The sequence below is a fragment of the Carassius gibelio genome, chromosome B5 (assembly GCF_023724105.1).
Source record: "Carassius gibelio isolate Cgi1373 ecotype wild population from Czech Republic chromosome B5, carGib1.2-hapl.c, whole genome shotgun sequence".
Lineage (NCBI taxonomy): Eukaryota > Metazoa > Chordata > Actinopteri > Cypriniformes > Cyprinidae > Carassius > Carassius gibelio.
Genome location: NC_068400.1, coordinates 522,411 through 534,910, shown reverse-complemented (window position 1 = coordinate 534,910; position 12,500 = coordinate 522,411). Strand labels below are relative to the sequence as shown.

The 12,500-nt window shown below is 35.9% G+C and overlaps 2 protein-coding genes across 5 annotated transcripts in view; both read left to right on the top strand.

Annotated features, from left to right (window-relative positions):
* The window catches only part of LOC127957828 (uracil-DNA glycosylase-like), an 11,685-nt gene extending 9,888 nt beyond the window's left edge, over positions 1–1,797 (top strand). For all 3 annotated transcript variants that reach the window (XM_052556529.1, XM_052556531.1, XM_052556530.1), the window contains 2 exons: positions 1,079–1,257; positions 1,386–1,797. In XM_052556529.1, coding sequence (XP_052412489.1) covers positions 1,079–1,257; positions 1,386–1,526 — 320 coding nt within the window. In that variant the 3' untranslated portion in view covers positions 1,527–1,797. The remainder of the gene's footprint in view (positions 1–1,078; positions 1,258–1,385) is intronic.
* Positions 1,798–6,107: 4,310 nt separating this feature from the next.
* Positions 6,108–11,448, top strand: LOC127957827 (MLX-interacting protein-like). Of its 2 annotated transcripts, none has more exons than XM_052556527.1 (7): positions 6,108–6,810; positions 8,230–8,336; positions 8,426–8,511; positions 8,627–8,716; positions 8,805–8,846; positions 10,969–11,215; positions 11,302–11,448. In XM_052556527.1, the coding sequence occupies exons 1-7, from the start codon at positions 6,446–6,448 to the stop codon at positions 11,433–11,435; spliced, it is 1,071 nt and encodes a 356-aa protein (XP_052412487.1). In that variant the 5' UTR covers positions 6,108–6,445; the 3' UTR covers positions 11,436–11,448. The 2 variants fall into 2 exon arrangements, with proteins under 2 accessions (XP_052412487.1, XP_052412488.1); XM_052556528.1 differs by having other exon boundaries at positions 11,003–11,215; positions 11,302–11,440.
* Positions 11,449–12,500: the final 1,052 nt, after the last annotated feature.

Below are 12,500 nucleotides of genomic sequence, written 5' to 3'. Positions count from 1 at the left end.
TACATAAAGCGATACTACTTAAAGAAGCAAACAAAGAAAGTAGTAGTAAATATTAGCATTTTATTTTTAAGTTTACTATAAAATACCATATTTTCCGCACTATAAGGCGCACTGGATTATAAGGCGCATAGAATAGAAGATAATGCAGTCAAACGGTTGACTGGGTTTTCGTTATGCATCCACTAGATGGAGCTGTGCTAAAGGGAATGTCAACATTTTGACAGCGCGCCTTGATCCATATATAAGGCGCTCCGGATTATAAGGTGCACTGACGTTGTTTGAGAAAATTAAAGGCTTTTAAGTGTGCCTTATAGTGCGGAAAATACTGTAAATGTGCCTTTAAAAAATATTTAAATATATGTCCTCTTTGTTACAGTAATTTACACATGAAAAAAAAAACTGCACCTAATTTAATTGGAAAATACTTGCAATACGGCAGCCATAAAAAAATAAAATAAAAAAATATACAGTAGCCCAGCCTAATGATAATTTGTCTATATTAAAAGTCAAGCTGTTCTGTAGGGTTTTCTGTAGATTCCTGCCTTTTTATTAGAGAGAGAAATATGTTCAGCCCCTCCCTCCGAAGCTTCCAATATTCGGTGTTGATTACTATCGAAGCTTCGAAGCTCAAAAAGTGGTATTTAGATCAGCCCCAATTCATTTGCATGACCAGTTGTTCTTTTTGCAATTCATCTAGTTGACAGTGGACTTCAATTTATCCATTATCCAGCAGTTTGTCTCTGGCAGTGTTGTTTTTTTTTTTTTTTTTTTGTAAGTCAGTGGATAGACAGATGTCTGATCCAGCCATCATTTTTAAAGTGAGGACACAAAATGGCATCTCTCCCTAAATGAAATGTTATCAGGTGCTGAAACTTTAGCAAATCATGTGAAAATGTTGGCCAGTCCCATTCAAATCCAGAACTTGCATTTAAATTAATGTATGCTTATTCTGAAGACATGTCCTGTGTCCTTTTTATTATTTTTTTTTTTGTTTATTAAATTTATTTTGCTCATAGGTATAGAAGCAAATTTTCTTGAGCATGTAAATGTGACATTTCTTCATGAATGTCTTTTGTAGGAGTTCTGTTGCTGAACGCTGTGCTGACTGTGCGTGCACACCAGGCCAACTCTCACAAAGACAAGGGGTGGGAGACTTTCACTGACGCTGTGATACACTGGCTCAGCACTAACATGCAGGGTCTTATTTTTATTCTCTGGGGCTCTTATGCGCAAAAGAAGGGGGCTGCCATTGACAAGGTATGTTGTGTGATTCTTTGTTTATAACTGAAATCATTTCCAGCTTAAATATACGAACATATTTCAATATATCCAATAAATATTTTTATATATATATATATATTTTTTTTTTGATTGTTGTCTTATAGAAACGACACAATGTTCTGCAAACAGTCCACCCTTCGCCACTGTCTGCTCACCGTGGCTTCTTTGGATGTAAACATTTCTCAAAGACCAATGAACTGCTGAAGAAATCAGGAAAGAAGCCCATTGACTGGAAAGCTTTGTGATGGCTTCCATTTGCGATTGTAGGTGGAATGTTGTCTTGCCCTGTTTAAAAGTTACCTTTGTTTATATTCATTTCCTGCAAAAATGACCCATACCTTCGTTCTGAATACATATATATTCTTTTTCAAGAGAAGTGTTTGGTTTATTTGACTAAAGTTCTGTCCATTTTTCCATATTTTCCTTTTAGATGTTATTGTTGTTGTTTTAAAAGTACAACACTAAAAGTGAATGTTTGTAATGCTTGTTAACACAATAAACTATTTTTCTACACAATGTTATGTGCACTTTGCGTTGATGTTATAATTTTAACTAGGATGGGAAATCTCAGGAAAATCTTAGGTTAAAAGCTTTGGATGGATAATAGAAAAGCAAACTCAGCAAACAGGTATTAATAATGTTATTATTAGTATTTGCCAGTATCTCCACCTTGGTTTTTCTTAATGCCTTCTGTGGATCTCCAGTACTGGTAATTAAAACTATAAAGGATTGACAAAATCAAGTTCCTAAAGCGATAGTAGTGCAACAGCATCTTCAGAGTGAATATTTCCACTTTTTACAAATGTTTACAAATGGTTCCAAAGATCCAGTAACTGGAAGAAAAGCTGCAGCTACAAACCCGATTCCAACAAAGTTGGGACACTGTACAAATTGTGAGTAAAAAAAGTAATGGAATAATTTACAAGTCTCGTAAACTTATAATTTATTCACAATAGAATATAGATGGCATCAAATGTTGAAAATGAGACCTTTTGAAATATGCCAAATATTGGCTCATTTTGGATTTCATGAGAGCTACACATTCCTAAAAAGTTGGGACAGGTAGCAATAAGAGGCCGGAAAAGTTAAATGTACATATAAGGAACAGCTGGAGAACCAATTTGCAACTTATTAGATCAATTGGCTACATGATTGGGTATTTAAAAAAAGCCTCTCAGAGTGGCACTGTCTCTCAGAAGTCAAGATGGGCAGAGGATCACCAATTCCCCTAATGCTGTAGCAAAAAATAGTGGAGTAAGATCAGAAAGGAGTTTTTCAGAGAAAAATTGCAAAGAGTTGGAAGTTATCATCATCTACAGTGCATAATATCATCCAAAGATTCAGAGAATCTGGAACAATCTCAAGGCCAGAAAACCATACTGGATGCCCCCAATCTTTGTGGCAAAGTGGAAAACTGTCTTGTGGTCAATGAAAATGTCAAGTTATTTTTGGAAAACTGGGACGCCATGTCATCTGGACTAAAGAGGACAATGAAAAAACCCAAATTGTTATCAGCACTCAGTTCAGAAGGCTGCATCTCTGATGGTATGGGGTTGCATGAGTGTGTGTGGCATGGGCATCTTAAACATCTGGAAAGGCACCATCAATGCTAAAAGGTATATCCAAGTTCTAGAACAAAATATGCTCCCATCCAGACATCGTCTCTTTCAGGGAAGACCTTGCATTTTCCAGCATAACAATGCCAGACCACATACTGCATCAATTACAAGTAGAAGAAGGCTGAGCAGAAGAAGGATGCAGGTACTGAAATGGCCAGCCTGCAGTCCAGATCTTTCACCCATAGAAAACATTTGGTGCATCATAAAGAGGATGATGTGACAAAGAAGACCCAAGACAGTTGAGCAACTACAACCCCTGGCAAAAAGTATGGAATCACCCCTCTCAGAAGATGTTCATTCAAATATTTAATTGTGTAGAGAAAAAACCAAGCACATATTATGCCACAAAACAATTTTCACTCAAAACAATATTCTGGCTGTATAAAACACTTAAAAAACAACAAAGAAAGATAACTATAGTCAATTACAAGTGTTTTTACAGATCAAACAGAGGATAAAAATATGGAATCACACAAATCTGAGGAAAATTATATGGAATCACCATGCACTTTGCATTTCTAAAACAAACACCTGTATCTGATTACAACTGCTAATTAGTCTGCAGTTAAAAAAGAGTGGTTGCACACATTAGTGATGTGTTGAACCAAGATGATTGACATAACTCATGGCTCCAACACGAGAGATGTCAGTTGAAACAAAGGAGAGGATTATCAAACTTCTCAAAGAAGGTAAATCTTCACGGAATGTTGCAAAAGATGTTGGTTGTTCCCAGTCAGCTGTGTCTAAAATCTGGACCAAGTAAAAATCAAATGGAAAGGTTGTAAAAGGGAAGCGTACTGGTAGACCAAGAAAGACATCAAAGTGCCAAGACAGAAAACTTAAAGCAATATGCCTTGAAAACAGAAAATGCACAACAAAACAAATGAGGAACAAATGGGCAGAAAGTGGAGTTCATGTCTGTGACCGGACTGTAAGAAATTGCCTAAAAGAAATGGGATTTACATACAGAAGCCAAACGAAAACCATCATTAACATCTAAATAGGTTTCAGTGGGCTAAAGAAAGACAATCTTGGACCGTGGATGACTGGATGAGAGTTATATTCCGTGATGAATCACGAATCTGCATTGGGCAGGGTGATGATGCTGGAACTTTTGTTTGGTGCCGTTCCAATGAAATTTATGAAGACAACTGCCTGAAGAAAACATGCAAATTTCCACAATAATTAATGATATGGGGTTGTATGTCAGGTAAAGGTATGGGAGAGATGACAGTCATTACATCTTCTATAAATGCACAAGTTTATGTTGAGATTTTTGGACACTTTTCTTATTCCATCAATTGAAAGGATGTTTGGTGATGGTAGCATAATTTTTTCAGGATGATAATGCATCATGCCATAGGGCAAAATCTGTGAAAACATTTCTACAGGAAAGACATATAATGTCAATGGCATGGCCTGCAAATAGTCCGGACCTCAATCCAATTGAAAATCTGTGGTGGAAATTAAAGAAAATGGTCCACGACAAGGCTCCAACCTGCAAAGCTGATCTGGCAACTGCAATAAGACAAATCTGGAGACAGATAGATGAAGTATACTGTTTGTCATTAGTTAAATCCATGCCTCAGAGAATTCAAGCTGTTATAAAAGCCAGAGGTGGTGCAACAAAGTACTAGTAGTGTTTTTATTTGGTGATTCCATATAATTTTCCTCAGATGTGTGATTCCATTTTTTTTTTTTTCCTGTTTGATCTGTAAAAACACTTGTAATTGACTATAGTTATCTTTCTTTGTTGTTTTTTAAGTGTTTTATACAGCCAGAATATTGTTTTGTTGAGTGAAAATTGTTTTGTGGCATATATGTGCTTGGTTTTTTCTCTACACAATTAAACATTTGAATGAACATCTTCTGAGAGGGGTGATTCCATACTTTTTGCCAGGGGTTGTAGAAGCCTGTATTAGACAAGAATGGGACAACGTTCCTATTTCTAAACTTGAGCAACTTGTCTCCTCAGTCCCCAGACGTTTGCAGACTGTTATAAAAAGAAGAGGGGATGCCACACAGTGGTAAACATGACCTTGTCCAAACTTTTTTGAGATGAGTTGATGCTATGAAATTTAAAATTAACTTATGTTTCCCTTAAAATGCTACATTTTCTCATGTTATAACATTTGATATGTCATCTATGTTGTATTCTGAATAAAATATTGAAATTTGAAACTTCCACATTGCATTATGTTTTTATTCACAATTAGTACAGTGTCCCAACTTTTTTGGAATCTGGTTTGTATGTATATCCCTCTTTCTAAATCTAAAGCTGTAAAAAGAATCACTAATGATATATCTGTATATGATGCGAGTTGGTGGAAAGTTTGATAGCATTACAGTGGGTAGAAGTTAAATCATCTGCTGTAGTAATTTGCTCCGATTCGTTTTCAGTTCTTACTAGTTTAAGTTGAAAATTTGATTCAAGACAAGATATATTAAAATATAGAAATTATAAAGAAATATATAGAAATTTTACCAAATCTATATAGACTTAAGACTTATAATTGAGACTTAGCAGTATTTTTATGGACTTAAGGGTAACGAGTTGGTGTAATGTTGTAATGTTGGTGTGGAGGGTAACGAGGATGTGGACAAGATAGCCAAATAGGCCCTTAAACAATGTTATTTATTTAGAAATACCTGTGGGTAAATCTGAATTGAAAGACTTAATTAAAACTGATATTAAAAATATTTGGCAGGAGAGGTTGGATAAAGGAAATAAAGGTTGTCATCTGTATATTATACAAAAACACGTTGGATTGGTAAGAATTAGATATAGCAACAGAAAGGAAGATACAGTAATTTCTTATCTGAGAATTGGTCATTCTGCTCTCATCAAATCACTTCAAATGATAGGGAAACAAGGTTCAGGTCAGTGCAATAAATGTGGACTTCCAGAAACTGTAAAGCATGTAATAATCAGTTGTATGGCATATGAAAGGGAAATAATTCAATTGAAAATGTATTTAATTTGTGTTGGCATGCATTTTTTTACTTTGCAGAACTTAACAGTTCTTTCAAAGGATATGAAGCTCTTGTTTTCTTTTTGAAAGCAACAAAGTTATATAAGAAAATATAGAAAGGTAGGGTAGGTGTTAATAAATAAAATAAATAAATGTCTCTCTCTCTTATGATATCAATGCCTCACACTCCATCCCAGTGGGTGGCGGAATATGCACCAAAGCTGGTTTACCAACCGCCATTAAACGTCAAGGAAAGAAATAAACATTACCGCTAAACAAGTAATTCACCAAAGAGCAGTGTTTTGACAGGCTTGCACAGTTGTTGTCCGCATAGTGTTTCAAGAGCTGAATTATTATTAGTATTAGTGGGTGTGCTCTCGAGACAACCAATCGCGCGCTTCTGTCATCGCAACGCAACGACCGTATTGAGTTCACCAAATCACTTCAAGTTACGATTGATAGCATGGCGGCTAATGTTGGGGGCGTGCGGGAAAGTTGGGAGATTTAAACAACTTCTAAAATAATATCACTAAATCCAGTACTAATGGACGAAATATGTGTCGTGTAATGTGAATGATCAGCACCGCTACAAGTCCAGCGCGTATGTTACTTTTAAATATGGCTAACGTTACTCGAGAGACCAGACAATACCGACGGGCCACGATGATAATCAAGCAAGAGCAGGACGACGATTCTGACGCGGAGGAGTCGACTATTTCGTTTAAGAAATCAGAAGGACGCGAGTCGCAGATCATCCACAGCGGTCATTTTATGGTTTCTTCTCCTCATACTGATCACCCGCCAAAGAAAGGTTACGATTTCGACACTGTAAATAAACAAACATGCCAGACGTATCACTTCGGAAAGACTAGCACGTCGCATCTCTCTATTGATGCTTCCCTGACGAAGCTCTTTGAGTGCATGACGCTTGCCTACAGGTGGGTTGGGTAGTAAACAGAAGATCGATTCACAATCTGTTTGATCTCCAGTTGTACCGACCACAGGAAATATTATTCCGCCATTAATAAAGCATTCATATAAAGCTATTAACGCGCTGCTTGCTGGGCACAACGTTTCTAGACAAATCAGTACGCATTTAATTCTCTAGTCATGAGGTGTAAACATTCGTTTGTGATGGTATTGGTGGTGATACAAAATAACAACGTTTCGAATTGGTTTTAGCAAGCAGTTTATATATATATATATATATATATATATATATATATATATATATATATATATATATATATATATACACACTTACTTTGATCTATAAACAGTAGTCAACATTTGAAGTGGATCAAAACCTTTCATCAAAGTTGTCCAAAAGCCAAAATGCTTTCTTGTCTTAGAACAACTCAGAACTTTTTGATCCACTTCCAATGTTGACTACTATATATATATATATAAAAATGTATAGCTAAGTCACGTGAGCCAATTTTAAAATATCTTGTGTGAACAAGCCTGTTGTTTACATTATTTTTGATAATAAGTTATAGAGTGCGTAAATGATGACAGAATTGTCACTTTTTGTGTGACAGTGTAGACACACTCCTATAAAATTATGCAAGGATTAATACGTTTTACAAAGTAAGGGAGAAATTTACTAGACAACTTCACATCAGCAGCATAGAAAATAATATTATTATTTTACTTATGAATGAATTATGCTTGAGAATATCAGAACAAAACACTTTTAATTATGATTTGTTTGTGACAGCCTGTAATTGTATTTGTGATTTTATTTGTTAAGCAGTGGCGCAGCTTTCGTTTTAGAGTAAAGTTTAATTCTAGAAGATATTTTTAAATCATTCAAATTTTTTTTTGCCAAAACAGAACTCATTTTGTTTATTGACATTGCAGAGTGCCACATTTAGCCTGTACAGCAATATTCCAAAGAAATCTGCAGCTTGAATAAGGAGTAATTTACAACATATCTCTTGAATAATTTTAAGTGACTTCTCCCTAAGATACAAATATGACCATAATAAATTGTTTCTTTTAACAAATTGGTAACATTTTAGTGGTATTTAAAGACAATAAGAAGGAATGAAACAATGCAGTAGACTCAAAAAAAAAAGTCCAACAATAAATATTACAAGAGAGAAAAAAATTTATTTTATTTGTCATTCAGTGCCTGTCCAATATTTTGGTATTTCTGTACAATGTATGTGTAAGCTAGGTGACATGAACCAAACATGCAGTTAAATAGTTAATTGCAGCTGTTTGTGTGACAATTAATAACACCCAAAATGTCATGATCCGATAGCCCTAAAATTTATACCATGGGTGCACCTGTGTCTTGCTATTAAAAAATAAAAAATAAATAAATAATATATCTGTTTTGTTTGCATAAGTGGAAGGTTGGTGTCACCAAAATGGAAGAATTTCAAAGGTCTCAAGCTTCTGTGGAGAGACAAGATTCGCCTCAACAACGCCATTTGGAGAGCCTGGTATATACAATGTAAGTCCAGTTATTAGCACACATACCACTCAGAAATTGTAAAACATGAGATTATTAATTTCCATCTGCAATGCCTCTCTTTCCTGAAGATGTAGAGAAGAGACAGAACCCTGTTTGCCATTTTGTCACTCCTTTAGATGGCAATATGGACTCAGGAGTACATCGACCGACAGAGGTGAGTCTGTAATTATTTTTTTTATCTTTAGATTTGAATGTCTAAAAACTGTTTTTTTTTTTCTTGCACAAAGGTCATTTTTTGGGGTACTTTATTTTTTCTTTTGTTTACCTAGGCAATAGCAACAGAAGGAAAGTACTGGAAAAGGAGAATTGAAATTGTCATAAGAGAATATCATAAATGGAGAACATATTTCAAAAAAAGAGTAAGTGTATTTGCTCTCTACATTAAATGTACAGTACTGTGTAACCAAGTTGTTATTTATAAAGTACTGTTCAAATTCTATTTCATAGTTACAGAAGCACAAAGATGAAGACCTGTCCAGCCTTCTCAAGGTAATTTTAAAAGGATTTTATTTCTTCACTATAAAGTTAAACTATAGTTAGTAATTTAGCATGAAAGTGTACGTGCATGCTCTTACTGAGGTTGTTTTCTTTTATTTGTTAAACTAACTTTGCTGTTCAATTTCAGTTTGCCATTTATTCCTTTAAAGAGATCAGCACTAAACAAGAGAGTTTAGTCAGGGTAGACTGTTTAATTTTACACAAATGAAAACAAGACTGTGAAGGAAAGGTATAAACTCTCTGTACTGTCTTTTTTATTATAAACTTTTGAAAGACAGCAGTTTGCATTAACTTAGTTTATTTATAGATACGTTTACCGTACTTAGTAATTATATATAGAGAGAGCCAGAGCCAGATCATGGATGATCACGATTGGCTGGCTAGTGATGTGGAATGAAGTCAGTTTTATTTACAGCCAAATGGCTGTTCCAAAATCTGTTTAAGCCTGCAGTGAAAGACAAGAATGCATTGAAGATGTTTGTCATGAGCTGACAGAGGATATTAGACATCTACCCACAAAGATAGTTAAAGCTCAGGTTTTGGGACACATTTTTATTTTGAAAATAAATCAGCTTTCACTTGATTTGAGTATACTCTGCCTGTGGTTTAACCCAGGGTATAAATGCTGCTTCTCACAAATTCCATCTCTGCAAGCACTGTGAGTTTAATGTGCATTAGGAAATGCAATGCATGCAATGTTCACTTTCTTTACATTCACATTAGCATAATTTTGTGCATAGAAGATTACAGCATTTGGCACATGTTCTACTGAAAATGTGCAAGGGGTTTGATCGGAGGATGTAAAACATAAATATTGTATTGTACCTTGTAGTCGCTGGTTCTTGTGAAAACTACATCCAAGTGGTAACACCCTTAAAAAAGTAACTTCCCTTTAGGAGTATAGGAGTCTGTTGTTCTTTGTGTCTGGATGTCTCAGCCCTAGAAATATGAAACATTTTCATATGAAATAAAATTGTCAAGTTCGTTTAAATTGCAACGCTTGGCAAAATATTCACAATAAAATATTTTGGCCAAGTCGCACAGCCCTGTATCATTTTTAAATAAATGTGTTTCATGTTACTAATAATCAACATCAGAGAACCAAAAATATGTCCTTAATTCTCTTAATATTAATGTGAAAACTCCAAGTTGTTCGGCTGACAAAAAAGTTTGGAAACTCCTGGTTTAGCCCTTAGATCAAACAGATTTTTAACTCTTTGCCCACCATTGACGAGTTCCCATCATTTAGAAACCAACGCTAGCATCTATTGACGAGTTTTTCGTGTTTTCACTGAGATACACTCTTCTGAACAAGTACAAAACATCCCGAACAAAAACACACATGAAAAGGATGGAGAAACAAGCTATCTCTTATGTAAACAGATGAATCTTAAAAAATAATGCAAACATTAGCAATAGACCACATATAAATGAAAACTGCATAATGTTACAGACTAAAATGTTGAACCAGGATTTGTTATATATCTGTGCAAGCTTTGGAGGTATTGATGGAAGTGATTTACTGGATTTATGCTTTGATAATCATACTGAATATTAGCCAGATGTAGTTTTTTAGTTTCTGAGAAATAAAAAAAAAGCATATCAAAGAACACATAAGGTTTTACATGTCTTAATCAGCCTTACTTTTTACATAAACCATGAGAAACTGCAAAAACTTGAATTTCGCGCTTTCATTCAAGTGTATACTCACATCAGCGGCTCTTTGGAAGCCTTTTCTCTTTTGGAACTCTTTCCTCAGTTCAGTGACTATTGGAGGAGCTGGAGCACTAAAAGAGTTCATTCATCAGAGGATCATATATGCTGATATGCTTATTTTGAGTCGGATTGACTGTGATACATCAGAGAAAAATTGTTTTCATTGAGATCTTTTGTAATTTTGTAGATCTTTGCTGCTCAAGCCGCAGAAGGTTTCAGATGGTTTGGTCCTACTTGGTGAACTGGTTCATTTAGTTCACTAAAAAGAACCAGTTCAAATAACTTTCGACTGCTAGTGCATATGTTAGTACACACGCTTGATGCTTGCATTTATCTTTGCATGAACCTTGAGTGTCTCTGTTGACCTGGCCTGCTTGTTGCATTTTGACCTCCAAAGGGGGCAGAGGAACAGTTTTCACTCTTTGGGGAAGTGTGTCCAGACACCTGCCGTGTCCTCTTGTGCCAGGATGAGGATTTCAGTGTGGGAGGCCGTCATAGATCCCGAAAGAGTCATGATTCACCTGTTCCAATGGAGATGGACTCGCTCTTCGACATGGATGTGCTCATGTCTGAATTCTCAGACACACTCTTTTCCACACTGGCTTCTCATCAACCTGTAGCATGGCCCGATCCGAGGGAAATTGGTGAGAAATGACAATCATAGTCTCCCATGTTAACATGTTTATTCAAGAATATGGCAAACGTTCCCTAAGCCTCACTGTCTTCTTAGCCCATGCAGGTAATGCAGACATGATCCAGCCAGGCCTCATCCCACTGCAACCCAATCTGGACTTCATGGACACTTTTGAGCCTCTGCAAGGTACAAACACCTTAACTCTTGTTAATTGGCAAAATATGGATTGATTTGTTGACAAAATGAGTGCTTGTGTAATTAATAAGCAGCAAACTAGGAGTTTATTGAGGGATAAATCTTTGTTAAAGGGTTAGTTCGCCCAATTTGCAAAATTATGTCATTAATAACTTACCCTCATGTTGTTCCAAACCCGTAAGACCTCAGTTTATTTTTGGAACACAGTTTAAGATATTTTAGATTTAGTCAGAGAGCTCTTAGTCCCTCCATTGAAGCTGTGTGTACAGTATACTGTCCATGTCCAGAAAGGTAAGAAAAACATCATCAAAGTAGTCCATGTAACATCAGAGGGTCAGTTAGAATTTTTTGAAGCATCAAAAATAAATTTTGGTCCAAAAATAGCAAAAACTACGACTTTATTAAGCATTGTCTTCTCTTCCGTGTCTGTTGTAAGACAAAACAAAGCAGTTTGTCATATCCGGTTTGTGAACGAATCATTCGATGAAACCAGATCTTTTTGAAACAGTTCACCAAATCGAACTGAATCATTTTAAACGGTTTTCATCTCCAAAACGCATTAATCCGCAAATGACTTGAACTGTTAACTTTTTTTATGTGGCTGACACCTCTGAGTTCAAACAAACCAATATCCCGGAGTAATTCATTTACTCAAACAGTACACTGACTGAACTGCTGTGAAGAGAGAACTGAAGATGAACACTGAGCCGAGCCAGATAATGACTCGTTCACGAGTCAAGAACCGCTTCTGTCAGACATGTCCGATTCGAGAACCGAAGAGCTGATGATACTGCGCATGTGTGATTCAGTGTGAAGCAAACCGACACACAAGAGCGTCTGAACCTAACTGATTCTTTTGGTGATTGATTCTGAACTGATTCTTTGCTAATGTTATGAGCCCAAGTAAAACGAAGGCTTGCAGTCATCACCAATGACACCATTACGTCGAGTGCAAAAGAACCGGTGAACAGTTTTCTTCAACCAGTTTATTGAATCGAACTTTCAGAAAGAACTACTGGTGATCCGAAAACCGATGCAAACGGTTCTTGACTCGTGAACGAGTCATTATCTGGTTCGGCTCGGTGTTCATCTCTCTCTTC